General features: G+C 44.6%; 1 protein-coding gene across 2 annotated transcripts in view; it reads right to left on the bottom strand.

Annotated features, from left to right (window-relative positions):
- Nucleotides 1-9,692: 9,692 nt before the first annotated feature.
- RTN1 (reticulon 1) overlaps nt 9,693-19,740 on the bottom strand; it is a 47,182-nt gene continuing 37,134 nt past the window's right edge. For both annotated transcript variants that reach the window (XM_088539310.1, XM_088539317.1), the window contains 6 exons: nt 13,943-14,150; nt 12,693-12,831; nt 11,595-11,664; nt 11,170-11,216; nt 11,009-11,067; nt 9,693-10,511 (listed from right to left, as the gene is read on the bottom strand). In XM_088539310.1, coding sequence (XP_088395436.1) covers nt 10,469-10,511; nt 11,009-11,067; nt 11,170-11,216; nt 11,595-11,664; nt 12,693-12,831; nt 13,943-14,150 — 566 coding nt within the window. In that variant the 3' untranslated portion in view covers nt 9,693-10,468. The remainder of the gene's footprint in view (nt 10,512-11,008; nt 11,068-11,169; nt 11,217-11,594; nt 11,665-12,692; nt 12,832-13,942; nt 14,151-19,740) is intronic.

Below are 19,740 nucleotides of genomic sequence, written 5' to 3' on the forward strand. Positions count from 1 at the left end.
GGTGGCCCCAGCAGGCCCTGTCGTTGCCACAGCGGCCTGTGCAGGCCTCACCGTTGCCATAGTAACCAGGCCCAACAGTGCCCACCCTTTGGGCGCTGATGCCCAACTGAGTCATTAGTTGTTTTTTTCCTTTGGATGAAAGTCACTCTTTTGGCCAGAAACTCTCTTCAGCATCGCAAACCACGTTCTGACTGATGGTTTGAGGCCTTCCCCTCCCAGAGACAATAAATTAAGTGACACTCAAATTAAAATGTTGCATGGAGCTTGGCAGAGACGTGGGTCACACCTGGCCTTCTCAGGAAAGGCAACATATACAGTGTTTTTAGGTCGTAGCAGTTAAACTTGATAATTCCAGGCCTTGGAGAGCATGCTGGCATCCCACCCTCTCCAAACATGCAAGGTTTAAAAACATTAATAATAAAGCTGTTGCTTCTCCAAACCTTTAGGCTACATTTGAGTCATGTTTTGAAGCATTTTCATTGGATGTAGAATAGCCTAAAAGTTATCTTTCTTTAATGAAGTTGTCTGTACTTGCTTTATCACGTTAAAAATGGCCTCTGAGAGAAAAAGGAAGAAAAGGAGAAAAACAAACAAACAAAAAACAAACAAAAAAAAACACCTCTCTCCAAAATTTGAGATAAACTGATGGTTCACTCCACTGTATGGAGGTATATCAGGTGCGACTCAATTATTTATGTGTGGACTGAGTTTACAGAGACAAGTAGCACCCTACCATCACTTCTTTATGAACGATCCAGAAAAAGTGTAATAGCAAATACTGAAATCTCACTCTGGAGATAACCAGCTTGTAATGAAATGACCCTTGTCCTTCCCACATATTTATGGCTGCTGCCACCTTGCCAAGCCATTACTAGAGACCTTCTTTGTTACCAGTCAGTCTCAATTTATGGCTCAGCAAGGGACGATGAGCAGAGGTGGAGCCATCTCTCACCTCCCGCATGCTGACAAATTGCTTTTTAAATTGAACTATGCCAAGAATGGCCGTGTATTAAACGATCTGCTGTTAATCCTATATATTGGGTACTCACGCAGAGTCTGGTCCTAAGAGGGGTCTTTGCCTCCTCCTGAAGCTGGCAGGAGGTGTGTGCTGTCAGCGTCCTTGCAATTGGCACTTTTCCGTAGTCTGGTTATGCAAAGGGTCTCCACTTTCCCTGGTCACAAATATGGCACAAAATAGCTGTATTCACATCAACATTTCACTGCAGGTAGGATGACAGCATCTGGATGAAAACAGTAACCCCTGGGCTAGTAGAAGACATGTCCGTAAATTCATCTTAAACAAACTAGGAAAGTCGTCTGTCCTTTGCACAAGACCAATTTGTTAGCTGCGCTACAAGATCAGGCTCTTGGTCAGAAAAATCCTTTTTCTGAAATCTTTTTATGTCTCAGAAGGAGTCAAGCTTCAATAAATTTACTTATTCCAGAGTATAGGCAGCTTTGTACCTGATCACTAGTGGAAATTCAGGTGCCTCTGGGACAAATAAACAGATTGATTTCTATAATATCAAGGCACTGGGGGAAAGTTTTCAACCCTGTCTGTGAATTTAGTTCCACAGCTGGAAATTACATTCAAGGAAAAACTAGAGATGGTTTCCTTTTCAAGCAATTCTGTCTTAAGCATTTCTACATAGTAACTTACCCATTCTTCCCAGATTTTTTTTTTCCCCAAAAAATCTTGTATTAACTGCTGTGGTAATACAAGTAGCCTGAAAAACTATCTCAGAGGAATTTATGTATTTTAATGGGAAGATACAGTACTTATTTCCTGTTTCCTAGTGAAATATAATCATTTTCTGCACAATAGCATAAAATCGAGACTTCTGATGTGAAATTCTAATTTGTTTTTAAACAGACTTCCAAGACAGGGCTTCAGCAGAACTTAAAACACTCCTCCAGAACTGCAAGAAACTTTAACACTTAATGGCAAATTAGGAAGCTCTCTCCCAAATGGCTGCTAGTGGCTTCTACAGAAAAGATCTTGTGCAGGGCTATCTTCTCTTCTAGAGACAGATCTTTTAGATTACAGTCACACTGCCTGTGCAATTCCACCATAACCTTATCAGTAGATGTTACTTTCAAGCGCTTGTCAAAAATGAGGTTGGTAAACATGATGTAGACATACGAGCACACACATAGGAGCAAAGGGTCTTAAACAAGGATGGTTTTGAAACAGTAGCAGGGGATTAAAACTTAGCAATATTTTGAGACACAGTTGTTGATCTATAGCTCCAGACTTCTAGGAATTTATTGCTGGTCTGTATCTAAAATAAATTACTGCTAGCACATTGATCAGCAAAGAGAGACGGTCAAATACAGATCATTTCTGAGAGATGTGCTTCCTGGCAAGTTTATCACAGAGTAACAGCTAATAGGAAGGGATTTCAGTAGATTTTTCCCTCCATTTGCTTACACAGGAGAAAACTTGTGGGATTTTTGTAGTCATTTGTATTAACGTATTCATCTCAAACTGAATGTATTCTAATCTGTTTTCCCTGCTCACATCAGCATGTCACAGCAAACAGGAGACACAGAACAGACTATCGTTATAGCATCTTCCTAATGCCCAGGGAACAAGAGGAGACACGAAGCCTCATCGTCATTTGCAAGAATTGACAAGTCTTTAAAATTTTGTCACAAATCTAATGCAGGCCTCACTGGTACATGGATATTCCTGACAAGACTGGAAAATCTGTCTTGGGATCTCAAAGATTAGTAGCTAATAATCAGTGATAAGGTGAGTTGTTTCTTCCCAAAGAGAATGGTCCAGGCTTAGAGTTCATGTGATCTTGAGAGCGCTGCTTAGACTTCAGTAGATCCCTTCTTCCATTGAGAGGAGCATCTGGGATATTTTCCCACTGCTAAACAAATACAGAGGCTGTCTGATGGTTAATGCACTGGTGTAATAACTACTAGAAAAAAAAATTGTGCATGACTCCCTGCAGTCCTCTCTCGCAACATCACTTTTAGCACCAAAAGAGCCATGTGGGGAATCACCATCTGCTTGTTCCAGCAACAAGGCAACTGGCAGAGTATGAGAACTGTTTCTTACCTTGAATGACTCTGATTCACAGCATTCATTAATAGCTCTTATGTGAGAGTCAGTGTTAACTTTCCTGACGATTAATCAATCAATTAATTTCCAAACCAAAAGCATGGAATGTAATTGTTTATCAAATTATTTAAAAACAATCAATGGTATACTTACGTGTCTGAATACCGTTTTAACTTTTGTCCTATTTTTATCACTTGGTCATGCCTCGGGATCTTTGTCTGTTTGTGTATTGTTCTTTTAGCTGTCTGTGAGGAAGATTAAGTAGTGACTCACACTTTGTAAGAAATAATGATTAAGGGGCCTTTAACTGACCATGAATTACAATATCCATTAGCAGGGATTTTTTTTTTAAAAAAAAAAAAAAGATCATGTTTGTAGTATGCTCAGCTAGAGAAATGCACGAATGATGACCGATTACTTAAGGTCCCTTAAGTTAAGGGTCCCATAGGTCCCGTAATGTTAAATTCAGGTGATGAACAAATTACAAGTTTTATAGTAGGGCTGCACTAACCTATGCATATCCAGAAACAAAATTTCTTAACCCATAAAATGGAATTAGAACATGCCCATCTCTTCCAAAACGAAACAACACAGAAATAGAAAAGTATTGTAATTGCATTGCACAAGACCGTTCTTGTAAGTATATTATGAGTGTTACACTCTAATGTGGTCTCCAGCATTGTCATTAATGATCTCCAAGGCTCTGAAAATACTTCCACATCTAGCCATAGCACACACATCAAAATTAGAGTACACGCACATGCACACTCATCAAGGTTGCAGGTGAGTTTAAAACATTAACATCAACCCTTTATGGCTCCACTGACTTGCTGACCCAGCTAGAATTATCAAACTATTGCACGATCCATGCCATAAGATTCGTGAGTTTAAGAGTGAAATCTTGACCTTGCTGAGGCCAAATGTCTTCTGACCAGCCCTCTAGCATTTTCTTATGCTACATGAGATGATATGAGGGTGCCAGAGCCCTGGCACAGGCTGACCAAGAGGTTGTGGAGGCTCATTTTCTGGATCTTCCAACACCACCTGGATGCCGCCCTGTGCCCTGGGTGTCCCTGCTGGAGCAGGGCTAGATGATCTCTAGAGGTCCCTTCCCACCTCAACCATATCTAAAGCAGATAACACTGTTTATCAGTCACAAATGTTTTAGAGACATAGACGGCCTAGGAAAAGATACAGAGCAACACCGAAGAATTATCTGAGGAGAAAGATAACAGAGAAGAACCTTGAGTGTCAGGTCTTCCCCGCTCTGCCCCCTGCAAAGACCTGTACTAATTTACATCAGCTGCACAAGAAGATGGGCGGACAGGGTGAACAGCAGAATGGAAGAAAGCAGAATGTCTGAAGAGAGAGGGGAAGGTGTCAGTGGTGGAAACCACACTGTGAAGACTCCCTCTCTTTTGGAAGTGCTTTGTTTCCTTGGCTGTTTCCTAGGCTGGGTGTTTTACACATTGCCTTTTTATTGCTCGCTCAGATACGTGCTCCTGCATCTCCTGCCAATTGCATAAAGCTGGAGTGACTTTATCCTCTACAGAACTAGGGCTTTGAATGCAAACGAAGGAGAGGAGCAGGGAGAAGCGGGGTTGTCTGCTCTGTGAAGAGACAACACGGTAAAGCACACGGGCTTAGCAGGGGAGCCAAATGCAACTGATGGGGAAGGCACCTAGGCTGGGAAGGCACCTCCAGCGGTGTTCAGTTCAGCCCATCTCTGTTACAGCTCCCATATTACACAAAGCTTCTCAGAAAGCTACTGAGCTCCATCGCAAACTTTTTGTCCCACTGCTCTGACCAGACGGCTGTTCTGTAACGTCACTTCTGTAATGCTGAGGATCCACCTCCTGAGCACCAAGTGCTCCTGCTATCCATGGTAATGCTGCCCTGTGTCAGTATTAAACTAGCTTAAACACCTTTCCCTGTGTTTACCCCAGTGACAAGCAATTAGATCTTTTCTCAGGCTTCGTTTTGCCAGATTAATGAAGCCAAACTCTTCTAGACTCATTTCATGTGATGGGCCCTATGTTTCCCTGAATATCACAAGCATTTCTTTGCGCCAGTGAAGACCATCAGCCTGCGTTTTAACTAGGTTTTTCTCCCTGATCCGTTTCTCTTCAGTGACCTTCTAGCCAAGAGCAGATTTTTCTGTAATCAAGTCATATCCTTGCATTTCTGATGCAAAATATCATCCAATTTTTATTGCTCACAGGCTTCAGTATTATCCTACTCTTTCCATATGGCATCCTCATTTCCCTCTGCTTTTCCACTACTTTGCAACTTCGTATCTTCAGGTAACTAGCATGTTCTGTGTCTGGGGGATGCATTTTTATTTTATTATTAAGAAGATGGAATATGGGTGATGGTCGGGAAGCTCCGCCACTGAACTTCCTTTTAAATACTATCAATTACCATCTGCTTTTGAAGCTTTCCTTAAAATCTTCTACTAATCAACGTTTTATCTGCTTAACAAGTAGTATTTCTTGTGGCACCACATCAAAGACTCCAGCCATAACACCTGTGATATCCTTTGGAAAAACTCGGGATACGAGAACATGGTTTGACCCCTGTAACAAAGTCCACACCATTTCACTGAAGAGAAAGGGAGATTCACTCAAGTTTCTTATGACTGGAGAGGTGTAGGAGTACGTTTGGCTAAACAACAGTTAAAACAATGTTTTACTTCTAATTTGCACTATTAATTACAGTATGTGTGTCATAGACTTATGATTGCTGCTGGGAAAATGGGTGGGATAAAACCACTCACAACTGAGAGCGATTCTTAGTTACAATCTAATGTCTGAAAGAAAATCTAAACTTATACCTGAAAGTTCATGCCATGACCCTAGTAGTATCAGGATGTTTTCTTTTAAGCTGACACGTGAAAGTTTGAACTGTGCTATTTTCCTTTTTTTAGTTTATCACAGCTCTCTATACATCAACTGGAAAAGGTTGCAAGTTCTCAGATTTGAAGGGAGGAAGGGAGAGAAGGTTTGGAAACCTTTTAGATTCCTGCCCATAGGAGATAGAAGAGGTGCCTCATCAAATGAGTTGGGAGAGTTACAGCCCCACCTCTTCCTAATTAAGTGCTGCAAATTTGCTGATAACTGACAAGTGAAGCTGGTGTTTTGCTGCTAACCATGCAGTAATTTGGCTTTTTCTGTGCTGGAGGCAATACCTCCTCACTTGGCACAACAGGCTAATAATTGTGTGCATGGTGCTTTCTCCAAGCAGCATCTGTGGAATTAGGAGGAATGAAATTAGGCCTCATGTCTAACTTGGCAGGTGAAGAATATTTTGTGTAAAGACATCTGCTACTGAAGTTGCTCTGCTATCTGCATGATACTTGTCCCTTTTTTCATTTTAGTCACATCCATAAAACATTTTAAGGGATTTCTGGAATGGTCTGGCTTACTTTATATGACTTTGGCTAGATTAGAGATGGAAAACACAACCGATATCCTCCTTGCAGCTCCCTCATAAAGGGAAATGTATGCAGGGAGGCCTTACTGTGAATGCCAATTAGCTCCACCGGACTGAATTATTCTGCAACTTAAACAAAAGAGCCATAAGGAGGCATAAATTGCAACCTTGAGGGTGAATCACTTTGATAGTCAGTGAACGTGACAAATGACTTGCAAGTTTGAAAGCAGGCAGGAGGGAGAGGCAATCAAGGCACGTCAGAAACAGGGCTGCTTTGCCTTATGGTTTTCTTGGATTAGACCCTTTCTGCTGTCCTTTCCTATCCCTTTATCCTCAGCATCTTCAGCTGAGGCAGAGCAGGAAAGAAAAGAAGGGAAGGAGAGAGCCCAGGCCGTGCAGAGCCTGTGTAGCTGCAAGCCACACGGGGCAAAGGACGGGCTTGCCACATGTTTCCTTGGGATCCTGTGGTGAGGAAAGGCTGATAAACCTGGAGGGAGCCAGCTTGGAAGCGAGCAGGAGAGGGACGGAGCCAGCTGCCATCTGCAGGAGGAAGAGGCTGCCATTAACTGGATTAGCTGCTCGCAGAGTAGTCCATCACGTTTATCTCCTCCAAACTCCTGACACTAATGTGTTTTAGGATCCTACTCTCACTAGATTAATATTTAAGAGCAGGGAAAAAAAAAAAGCATAAAAGAGATCAATAAGAGCTCGGAGATAAGAACCTATGTTGGTAGGAGACTGGAATGTTGCTAAGGCACTGAGAAACAGGAAATCTAAAACCAGGAAAACTGAAAACATGGCAGAACATTCCCATTTTGTGTCAAATAACCCATGGAGCATTCACTTCAAGGTACCTAGATAGATATTCGAGGGACATAAACCTCTGACAGAGCTCCTCTATAACCAAGAAACCTCTTTGTAAGAAGCAGCAGTTAAGCAGCAGGCCTTCCACTCCCGAAATCTCTGAAATAGGGTCAAAGCAAATTCTGTTCAAACCCAGTGCAACCATTCAGCTGGCTTTAAAGGCAGGGTCAGCGTTTGCTTACCTTTCTTGAATGGCAATACTGCATTGGGGAACTCTAAGCACAGCTCCCAGCCTTACATTGGCTGCAATGGGCTTGGCCCAGCGCTATCCCCTGCATCCAGAGAAGCCTGGAACAACCAGCTTTGGAGTCCCTGAGCTGCTGCTTCATGCAGGGAGCAGCAGCAACAGTAGCTCAGGCTGCCCAGAGCAATAAAAATGCTGCTTGTGTGAGGCACTTAGCACACACCTAAGTGCAAGCACCTGAACAGCCTCGTTTGGGGAGAGGGGTCCTCAAAAGATCCATTTCTTGGGAAAGCAGCCTTTGAACTCAGGGGACAAGCTGATTTCCTGGTGTGATACCCAGGGTCCCCCAGCAAGGCACATTGTGAGGATTGCAAACAGTTTGCAGTGTTTTAGCACCCCCAAGGCACACTCGTTTTGCCCGGGCAGTCTGAGCTGCTTCTCGGGCGCTCTGGGCTAGGAAGCCCTGGCACGTGAGCAGCATTTCCCAGCCAAGCTCGTGCGGGGCTGCTCCCCCTCTGAATGCAAATAAAGATGAGAAACGAGAGCCTTGCAGCCCGCGCAGCGCCCAGCTCAGCGCCAGGTGTGCGCCCCTGTGCTAAGTATCCTCAGCTGTATAGGGGTGTGCACACAGAATAAACAAATACATAAATAAATGTAGGCCTGTGTTGTTGTTTGTCCTGCCAGACTATTTTTTACCTGAGAAACAAATAAAAAAAGGCGTAAGCATAGCCCTGTCCTGCAGCACTGCCCTGTTTCTGCGTGCACAAGCGATGGTTTGGGAGCTGTGGGGCAGCCCCGCGCCACATTATGTAGCCCCGCTACATATTTAGGAGATGTAGCATTTAAATCCTGCTGAAGGTTCAGCATTATTGGAGGCTTCTGTAACTGCATCAAGGGAGCTGGGGCGGGGGAAATATATTTATGAGATCAGTGGGACAATGAATGTATTTGTTTTACAAATTAAGCTGTTGGGCCCACCAGCTAATCTTGCAAGTTATGAGTTTTGAAGGCCAATCTTTATTCTCCAGGACACTTATATGGTCTATACTGTCCTCCCAGGAGAGAGACTGGTAGGTGATATTTAAAAGACATTTAGTATTTTTAGGAGAGAGCAAACACAATGTTAAGAATATTTAAAAACAAATTCTAAATGAAAATAAGGACAACTGAGACTCATTGCAAGGATTAACTAGCCCAAAGGCTCTAACAACTCCTTGTTCCACTTGTGTTGTACATTTGTGCACAGCTACACAAACCTGTGGCTTGACTTATGATGGAAGGTCAGTATGTCCATGTATAACCGAGGTGAAGGTGAATTAAATGAATAAATAAAAGGAAAAAAATCAATTCAAAATTTCTAGATAGATGTTTAAGGATCTAGTTCTTTGTGGAAAAAATATTCTGCATGAAAACATCACTTTTGTGTTCGAAAAAGAGAAAACCTAAAAGCAGTTTGGCTGAAAATGTTTCAGTGTTCACATTTTTATATATATAAAAAAAAAACCCAAGATTTTTCCACAGCAAATTGATATATTCCACAAATAGACAAATCATTCACCAAACAACTAACTAGTTCATTTTGAAGCAATGTAGATAGTTGTTTGACATTTCTCTCAGTCTGAACATTCTCAAACCCCAAATGTTGACATTAAAACGCCTTTGTGAATCACTTTTGAATGAAAGCAAACATTTATTTTAGTTCCCAGACTCTGGATTCAGAGCATGGAGCCCACAGCGTAGAAAACATTTCAAAGAGTGATTTGGATAAGAGTAATGTGAACACAAGAAAACTGAAATGTTCTTTGCGTTGCGCTGACCCCTCTCATACTGGTTACTTATAATTTACACACCACGGAAACAGGGGGAGAGACAAATATTTCATGTTCCTAACACGCTAAGAACCAACACACTAGACAAACTACAGCACTAAGAACTTTCTTTTATTTCCATCTTTCGTCATCAGGATGTGCAAGTGGAGACAGGCTGGGCACTATGGAAAATCACCCTTTCGGAGCGGCAAGGCGTGCGTGGATCCCGACAGGAGACAGGGGGAGAAACCGACCTTCCACGTTTCCTTTTTCACCTTGTGCATCCAGTTTGCAATACCAAGATAATCCCAGTGGCAACAAGAGGGAGAACTTTTTACATTTAGTAACATTTATTTCTGCATTCGGTATCAAGTACATAAGTGCAAATATTCAGAGTCCATAATTAAGTCCATTAGGAACTACAGAGAATGTAATACAAATTGTAATAAATTTAACAAGCTGGAACTTTCCAGTTACCATACATGTAAATTAGCCTGTCAATCCCTTTACGACAAAAGTACTGGGTTTTGTTTTCTTTTTTTTTTTTCTTTTTCGAGTTATACAAAACTGATTACTTTAAGTACCGATTACTGTTTATTTTATCTGTGCTGGAAAACACTAAAACATCAGTCTACAATTCTATATAGTTAATAAAGATGAATCCAACCAGCAACCCAGTGACGTAGAAGCAATTTTAACTATTGCATCAGTGCGCTAAGCAGGAAAGCCCCTAGCCACATGTAACATTAAAAGTTATAGAAGCGATGCCAATAGAAGAAGGAAAAACACTAAAAAAATAAAATAAAAAAGGTCAATATTATTTAGGCTCTCACCATCATGCACTTTATAAGCAACACAAAAAAAAAACCACATCTAGTACACTTTTCTCTTTACTATACTTTAGTGCTTGACACAAGTGATTGCAAATATTCTAAGTGCAGAAGCAGCAGAGGAAAAGCACTGCTTCCGAGTTTTATGTTTCTAAGATTATGGTGTTGAGAAAAAAAAAGAACAATAAATTTGCAGTAAGGTGTAAGAACAGAGATGTTTCACTCCAGATTCCCCTATTATTCACTACGGTAGTTGATGATGTTCTTGATGTCTGCTTTACTCTGCCTTTCTCTTAGCACCTGGGATTTTAGCCTGAATCCTAGAAGAGAAAAAAGAAGAATTACAGAGTCAGGCAGCTATTCCATTTCAGTGCATCCCCACTGCAGTCTCAGCTGGGCTAGTCTTTGCTTTAGCTGCTTCCAGCGTCCAAAGGGAACCTCCGAAGTGGTTGCTCCTTGCTATAACATCTGCTGCTGCTCAGAAAAGTTTGGTTCCATCTTTGAAACCTCCCGGTGACGCAGGGAGCTGAGACCTTCTCTTTGGTCTGTGTGGTCAGGTGAAGCTATGGACATCAGTCCCTCGTAGGGCTGCTCTGTCCGTAGCTCCCCCAAAGGAGCGGAAAGGGAAGGATGCAGGGCCACAGCTCAGCCCCAGTCTATACTCGTGTGAGGAGGACTGCGTCCATCCAGAGACCTGCCCTCAGCAGGGGACACGTCATGCACGGGGCAGATCATTCCAGGACCACCAGCTTGTAGCCACCCGCAGTGCCCAGGACCCTCCCAGCAAGATTTGCGCTCAAGTCGCTGCTGAACTCACTTTGCCACAACAGTGTTTATGTGGGTCCGCACAAGTCCCAAGTATTGATCAATCTGTGCCTGCAAAGAGCACAAGGAGACAAGGTCAGCTGGGAGCCCACAGGGCAGAACCACCCCAGCAGCCAAGTGACGGGGCTCTCGTGACGCTGCTGCTGGACTTACCTGGTACTTGTCATATACAACGGGTAGAGTAAACATAGACACCACAGCTGCAGAGAAAAGAGCACACTGTTACACTCCTGCTCATCAGGTCCCTCCAGAGAGGAGACCTACTTTGAGCAGTGACAAACACGTATCATGCCACTTGGTCAGCTGATCCACCAGGGATCTTTGTATTAAAAATGAACATTGCTCAGGCCTCCCAAACACATCATTTCCCATTTCGTTGGACCCAGTACCTACAACCCCAATAAAAAAATTTGGTTATAGCAGGAGGGACAATGGAATGGGAGTAACAACTACTAGCTGGAAAGGGAAATAAAAGTTAATGTCTTATCTGTGAGGCAGACACACTATGTATTGTCTAAGTAGAAATTGCCAGGGAGTTAAACTTAAAAATAGATTTTAAAAGAAATGATCATTTTTACCCATTATCAGAAGAGTCAGGCCATTGAAGAGGGCTCCCACGTAAGTCAGCAGCCACATTAGTACTGCAAACTAAATTAAAGATGGATCGTTACATTACTTCCACTGTCAGCATAAGAAGAAAGGAGTTCACTTAACTAGCTAAGGTAATGGCACATTAGCCTTTTTAGTGTGTATGAGACTGTTAAATAAGGTACATTAGAACTAAGGACTTCTATCTGCAGGCCACTGTAATGCTTTAAAAATCAATGCAGGAAATCAAAGTTAAATATTCTGCAAGCTTTTCAGGGATATGAAAAGCCAAAAAAAGTAAACATAGGTACTTTTTTCTGTGTGTTTAACTCCATTTACCCTTCTGCAGTTCATTGCTTCACATCCTCCTTGCTCAGCTTTAATGTATATCTATGTCCTAACTGCGTATGTTCAGGAATCTGCATTGGGCATGGAATAGGCAGATTTCAACACCAATTTGGAAGAGGATGGGGGCCACCGGATCACTCCACACTGATTAATCACAGCCACTGTGATAATCCCACAGAGACTGATAATTCCTTAGGGTGGAGAGATGGCTGCATTTTCAAAACACTGTTAGTAACTCAGGAACCTGAGCCAGTGAGCTCTTACTGATCCAAAGATCTGAAGAACACCTACACAGCTATGCTAGAGAGAGCATAACTCAGAAGTGCTCCAAGGACTTCCGTAGAGCTAAGCTGGTCCTAAGAGTTTTTAAACTCATGCATTACAAAGTATTGGTGGAGTCACCGTCCCCGGCAGTGTTCCAGAAACGTGTAGTTGAGACACTTAGGGACATGGTTTAACAGCTATGGTGGTGCTGGGCTTATGGTTGGCCTTGATGATTTAAAGGTCTTTTCCAATCATAATGATTCTATGATTACAGATCACTACATTCAAGTGCAGATTGCCAAACCTCCAATCTGTGGAAAACAAATATTTTAAAATACAAAAAAGAGGGCATCCTTTATACTCTGTAGCTGCACATAGCTAGATTTTAAAAGGATATGGTCAACAAGAGAACCAATACTTTGAAATCTAAATTAGTTCCTCCAGAGAGGAGTTAAGAATGTCTAAAGCAATCCTACTTTTAAGGAATCCACGAGGTCCTGAACGAGGAAGAGTCTCCTCAGCTCTTTGACTGTGCTGTTGACGTATAGCTGGAGGCAGTCCGTGTATTTCTGAATCTGGTCCTGTGAAAGATTCATTTCCATCTCCAAGTAGGCTCTGCCAAAAACACAGCTTCAGTTACAGACCCAGGCAGGTTCACCGGCTGTTCACGCCTGGGCCTTCCTCCCCGTCGCTCCCTCCTCCCCAGATCCCGTTTTTTTGCAGTGGGAGCAGTACGTTCCTCCAAGGACAGGCAAAGCTCCCTGCACAAGCTGTCTGCACCTTGCACTGACCCATCTCCTTGGGTGACCATGGGCCAAGCTGGTCCAGTTTGCCAAGTCTCGTCGGCCTCTCTCTCTCTACATAAAAAGGGGGTGAAATCCTAACCTGGATATTTTCCCCATTGACTTCTGCTGCCACAGAAGGGGATGTCCCCTCCAGTTGGCAACCTCTGGAGGAACGAACGTCGCTCCGTGGCCACGTGCCACCTCCAGCGGCGATGCTGGCCTAGGGCCTTCTCACCCCACTTCTCACTTCTCCTGGGCACCGTGCCCGTGCCGTGAGTTAAATCACAGAGCAGACCCATGTTGAGAAGACAAGAGCCATCCAACAGCACCGCTTTCCAGGACTGTGTTTGCAAACCAGAGCAGATCCCTGACCTGCCTCATGGACTCGTTGGCACAACAAGGGAGCCGGGATCGCTGCTCTCCTGGAGCAGAGAGCCAGGACCCTGCAGGCCAAGGGGAGGGCAACCATCACCTGAGAAGATGCATCACCACAGCACGGCCTAGCAGGGCTGGGCAGAGAGAGAAGCAAGTTCCCTCTGCGCCCAACGATGTGTGCCCAGAACCAACACCCCTCCAGCTTGCAGAGGGGCTGTATTCCCGTTAGCTCTAGCCAAACTCTTTCCCTCCGTCTGCTCTTAATTTTCTAGATCTTTCCCTCTGTCTACTCTTAATTTTCTGGATCTTTTGATTTGCACAGTTGCGATTTTCCAGCTGCCTAGGCATTAAAGGATGATTGCTTTTGTGTGTTCTTCCCTAGAATCTGAGCCAATGAGATATGAGGGCTCTCAAGACACTAAGGGATAGAAAAAAAAATATTTCACTTGTTTGAAGCAAAAAAACCCAAATGTATCTGATATAACAGCAGCAGCTAGAGAAACCTGAATTGCCACCAAGAATTAATCCAGGAGCAACAGTGCCCGGCCACGTCTGCAAACACTCACTTGAAAGGATGGCCCTCATCTGTCTTCTGCACGGCCTGTAGGACCGATTTGTAGATTCTGAAGCTGATGGTGGCCGAGAGCCCGGCGAGGGCCAGGTAGGCCACGACGCTGACGACGCTGAACTGCGTCAGCGAGAAGAGCAGCAGCAGGAGGCTCCCGAACACGATCCCCGTCTGCTTGATGTCACGCCAGTACAACAGGTCGATAGCTGGGGAGAGAAGAGCGAGGTGTCAAACACGGAGCGGGGCTGCGGCTGCTCGCAGACGGAGGGATGCTCCCTCTCACGTCAACTTAAATGGGATTTTAAGCTGCCAAGACCAAAGGGGTTTCAGTGATACACCAAGACAAGATGGACAACCCATGTGAAATCCTTTCCTGCTTCTTATGTCTCACCAGCTCCCTCTCCACTCCTGCAGAAGATGGTTGAACATCCCGGGGGCAGCACGGTGGGTCTCCTGCAGCTGCAAGGCAGCCACGCTCTGGGCTTTGGTCTGTTCCAGGCTTTCATGGAAGTTTTCACCCTAACTTGCATTTATTCACTCTCCGATCAGAAAAGGTTTCTGCTTTACATTAAAATTTTGCATTTATTTTTGTCACAAATGCAAATCTCCAAGCATTTTCCACTTCTGGATCAAAACATTTTCAATGCTTGGTTGTAGATAACTGAGAAAGTCCGGGGTTAGCCACAATAAGCTGGTAACCCACTGAAAGTTTTGACAATAAAATTTAGTTATTTTTGAAGTTCTTAGGAAAAAAATGCTTGCTTTTTGTTTTTTATTTTTACTCCATAATGGTTATGTAGGTAGGAAATCATTTTACAGGTGGGATGTGCAAAAGAACATCTCTTTTGCTAATTCTCACCTTGAAATTCGATCATTTCAGACATATTTAAAAGATCTTTCTGCATCTTAGATAAATTTTGCTGCGTAGATACACGAGAGATGCTAATTAAAACAATACAAATTCTGAAAAGCATTTTCAGTAAATAGGTTTTACATTTGTAAACAAGTGCATTTTGACAGCCGATAGACTCTGTCCAGATAAAAGCAAAATTTCAAGAAATGATTGCTGAATATCCAGTCCGCAAAAGGGAATTTATTTTATTTATCTACAACCGATTTCTGAGAGGACTCAGCAGCATAGGCTTATGCTGATGCAAACACAACAGCTCTAATTTCACCCTGCTCACTGCACAAGGCTCCGTGAACAGCTTGAACACACCAGCAGCCAAACATTTTTCATAGATGCCGCTTGTCAAATCCTTCCGAACAAAGAGCAATTCAGGAAAACTGCAATCTGTCCAAAGAAAATTCACAAATACAAAAACAAGCACAATTAATACGCCGTAGTGGCTCTTATCATCCAGTCTCCCAAGAAGTGTGAGTCACCACTGCGTGTTTATCTGGAGTCAATGAGCTATTACTCATTACTCTTACACATATTGGCATCGCGCTGCAAAGCAGTGCAGTCGAGTGCAAGAAAATGCTCCTGCATTACTAAGGTCTAGTCCCTTTGTGCAACACTCGCCTACTGTATTCTCCATCAATATACAAAATATAATCACCCCTGCATGTTTCTCAGCAGCCTTTGGCACGAGCTCATGAGCAGAGGCATGGATTAGATCCAAGCCACGGGACCAGGGAGTCAGCAGCACGTGCTGGGGTCCTGGTGGTGACTGGGCAGACCAGAAACCAGGACAGTGTTTCTAGCTACGCATCCAGGTTTCCTTCCTGCAGGAAGCAAAGGGCATGGATGGAGGAATGCTCCAAAACACCATTAGGACACAGCCAGACTGCTTGCAGCTTTGCAGGGATGTGTGGGATTCATAAAAGATTTCTGCAAAGTACCCTCCAGAGCACAAGAGAATGGTTCTTCACCACTTTCCAAACTCTTTTTTTTTCATTAAATGCACTGAAAAATCTGAAAGCTACTTCTTTCACCGGGATGCATTCAAAGCCTGACCATTTTTTATACTTAAAAATCCCTTTATCTGAGGACACTGCTGGAAATGTAAGGAAATCTCACATGTTGGAGATACTCTACGTTTCATGTCCCACAATACACTCACAATAAATGAAACGAGCCCAGACGAGTTAGCTCAGGATGCTCCACAGGGAACGTAGCTGCCGATGAAACAGAAAGGCCAGGCAGCAAGGAAGAACATGGGGAAACAGGTAGTAGAGCCAGATCTGAGCCAAAAATAAGAAAACCCTTTTCAGGGGAGTTCACTGAGTTTATAGTAACCGAAGAGAAGACCCAACGGGAGCAAACAAGGCCCCTCTCTTCCTTTCTAGGATGGGAGTGGGCTGTAAACACATGGATTACAGTGGGCTGTAAATCACATGGATTTACCACGGTGCGTTTTCTCTTTCTCCTCAGTGAGAAGGATGCTGAGAGACTCAACCCACACCTGCTTGGGTACAGGTATATTCTGCAAGCTGCACCTTTCTGCCATGAAATCCCTGGAATATTTACCAAGCCGGATCAGCCAAAGAAACTCAAAGCAAGATGGAGAGGGGCCAGATGACACAGTTCTGGGGAGATACGTCTGCATGACAGAGGAGATGTAGACACAGTTGGCTCCTCTGCCAGCCAAGCAGGACCCAGCAGAGAGGTGTCCTGTGGCTTTGAGACCTGCCACATTCCCATGTCCATGGAAAAAGAGACATGCCGACTACTACTCGGAAAATCTCACCACAGACAGCACAGAGGAGGCAGATATGGGTTTAAATATGCTTATGAATATGTTCTGGTGCCCAGGGCCAACCTGGGGCCACTGCCCACCCATCAAGCACCCCCACTGAAATCAAGTTTTTGGGCCATGAGGCTGCAGAGATTTGAGTTGCATCATTTTCCCTGGAACTTAAACACTGCTTAAAACACCTGCCTGTCACACTATGCTTGCCCCTTCAGCTACATTCCCAGTCACTTCAAAGGCTTTTTGCTCTATGTTTGTACTCTGTTTCCTTAAATAAACAACATTGCTCTTTAAGGTACAGTGATCTCCCAGCCAGTGCCACCCACCGGGCACCAGAGCTCGGTGGAAAGAGCACAAAGAGCAGGGGCCGGAGCAGGGACTGCGCCGCCTCATCCTGGCTGTCCCATCCGAGAGCACAGACCCGGCTCTAACCACGGGAAAAGCCTTTCCCTGGGCTACGACTCCAGCGTGGAAGGGCAAGGAAAAGTGGGAAGGAGTCGGATGCGCCAGCCGGCTCCAGCGCTGCCTGCATCAAGCCACGCTGCAGCAGACACCTCAAATAACCTCATTAACACGGCCGAGAATTTCGGAGGTCCCATGGGCAGCAACCTGGCCACAGATGCAGCCGGTGTCTAGGATCCTTTGCCTCCTTCCTCGGGCTACCACCTCCTCTGACTGCTAGTGCCAGAGCAAAGCACCTGCCACAGCAGCCCTTGGCATCATACACAGATACTGTGGGGAGCAATGCAGAATTTCATTCCTCTTTAGATGAACCAAGGATCAACGCCCCCCTTGTAATCCTGAACAGAAGCCAAAAGGAACGATGAGGTTATCAGCCATGCATGCACGGCTGTTTTGAGGTCAATTTCATTCCGTACTCCTATAAAACCCATTTAGTCGGTCACAAAGGCTCTAACTGGCATCTCAGCACATGGGGACACCCTAATTACAAGCACGGCAGGGCCTGGCGCTGTGCTGGAGCTGCACAACCTTGCACGTCCTGCAGAGTGCCCTGTCCACGCGCACCGAGACAGGCTCCGAGGTGGGCTCTGGCATGGGCACCAAGTCCCCGATAAACCAGATGGAAGGAGAGGGGACCTTCCCAGCAAGGATGAACAGCAGAGTAATTCAATTCTCTGGCCAGGCCTCAGGAAAAAAAAAAAAAAAAAGATAAAAAAAAACATAGGGAAAGAATAAAAGGTCCCTGCGTAGGTAGGTGAGAGTCCTGCAAGGCCTAGGCGAGTTGCTGGCAGGATGTGTGCTGTTTGCACACATGTGCTTGCATGCATGTGCTGTTTGCACGTGTGTGTTGTTTGCACAGGTGTGCATGCATGCTGTTTGCACGTGTGTTGTTTGCACACGTGTGCTAGCATGCATGTGCTGTTTGCACGTGTGTGTTTGCAGATGTGTGTTTGCACGCGTGTGCTGTTTGCACGTGTGTTGTTTGCACAGGTGTGCTTGCATGCATGTGCTGTTTGCACACACGTGTGTCCGTGCCCAGCCCCAACTCCCGGGATTCTGCAGTGCTCCCACGGAACACGCGTGCAGCAAGAGGCCACGCGAGGCTCTCGATGTGTGACACGTGCGCGCAGGGCCGCGGCAGGTCAAGGCGCCCGGCTAAGCAGGACGTGTTTCAAACGGACAAACCGCCAGGCTTTAGAGCACCTCTGGGCTGCAGCGTGGATTTGCAGGCAGCCTTTAGCACGAGAGGCCCTGAAAGCAGCCCCAGTCCCACTGGGATTTGGGTACCTTCCTTCTCTTTTGAAAATCCCAGCTCTGGAATCCTGACCATGTCCATTAACATGCACGAGCTGTTCAGCCATAGCTTTCCATGATCTCCTTTTAACCTCCCGCGAGAAGGGTGTCACAGCCTTTCCTTTGGTCGCTTTGCACTCACCCCAGCACAATGCACCAGAGCCCTGGTTTGTTTGTGAACATACAAAAGGACTCCAGTTTTGGCCAGAACAACCTCAGACTCAAAGCTGCTTGTACTTATTAAGGGGGACCTGCCAACAATTGCTCAGACAGCAGTGCTGCAGACTGTAACAATTTTTTTTGAAGATTTCTTTCTGAAGAGACACTTCTTATGAGCTATTTACTTGAAAGCATCACCTGTCTATATATATATAGACAGACACCTATATATATATATATATATATATATTTTAACTAGACTGCAAAACTAGTAAAATGTTGCTCAAATAGCCTATAATTTGAAAGAAAAGGCTTTGAAGGGTGCCAGTTACTGTCTCAGCTGAGGTTTATAATGTCATCCCATCTCATGAGACTAATTTGCACTCTTCTACTCTGCTCGAGCTCTGCTCCTTGCTGGCGATTTGCACAGTGCCTGACAGACCTCCTGGCTCATGTCATGGCTCTCGGACAAAAACATTTCCACTCCCGGACATCTGGCATCACAGAAGTCAGGAGACGGACCTGGGACCTGGGAAGGGCAGGGCTGGAAGCAAGTGCTGCTTTCAGCTGGAGGCAGCCGCGGTGGATTAAGGAGCGCTGCTCCGGAATCAGAGGTTCTCAGGGCTCCAGTGGTCCCCAGATAGCGAGGGGCAGCTGCAGCCCAAGTCTTGTGGGCTCCCCCAGGAGGAAATTCCAGGGGGAGAATAGGAGACCTGAACTGACTTGTGGCCAATGTCCCAACTTCAGATTCCCGCATGATTAGTCTTCGAAAAATACTATTTTAAGAGAAGATCCTTCCATTTCCCTCTCTGAAAGTGAGCATTTTAGGATGAAAATGAATGAAGACTGACAACTTTACATCTTCCATAGCTTCTCTCATCCTTCCCCTCAAAATCTCTGCTCTTCTTCTGTCTTTGCAAGTTTTTCTCTACCGCACAAAACTGAGAAATAAACATGCAGGAGGGCAGCAATTAAAATGGGATTTGGTACAAAAAATGTGCACAAAAACCTTGCAAGCAACTTTCAAACATGGCCTGTGCTCCTTGAAGATGGAATAAAAGGTTACACTCTCTTCAATATATAACTAGGGCTTAGACATGATCAAACTGCCCTCCCTACAGTGGAGGCCCCTTTGGGACTCTGTAGGAAATAAAATCAATAGAGCTGTACAGTATTGTAGTGTTGT

This window comes from Tinamus guttatus, unplaced genomic scaffold (genome assembly GCF_059628265.1).
Source record: "Tinamus guttatus ecotype Peru unplaced genomic scaffold, ASM5962826v1 Tinamus_guttatus_pri_ptg000048l, whole genome shotgun sequence".
Lineage (NCBI taxonomy): Eukaryota > Metazoa > Chordata > Aves > Tinamiformes > Tinamidae > Tinamus > Tinamus guttatus.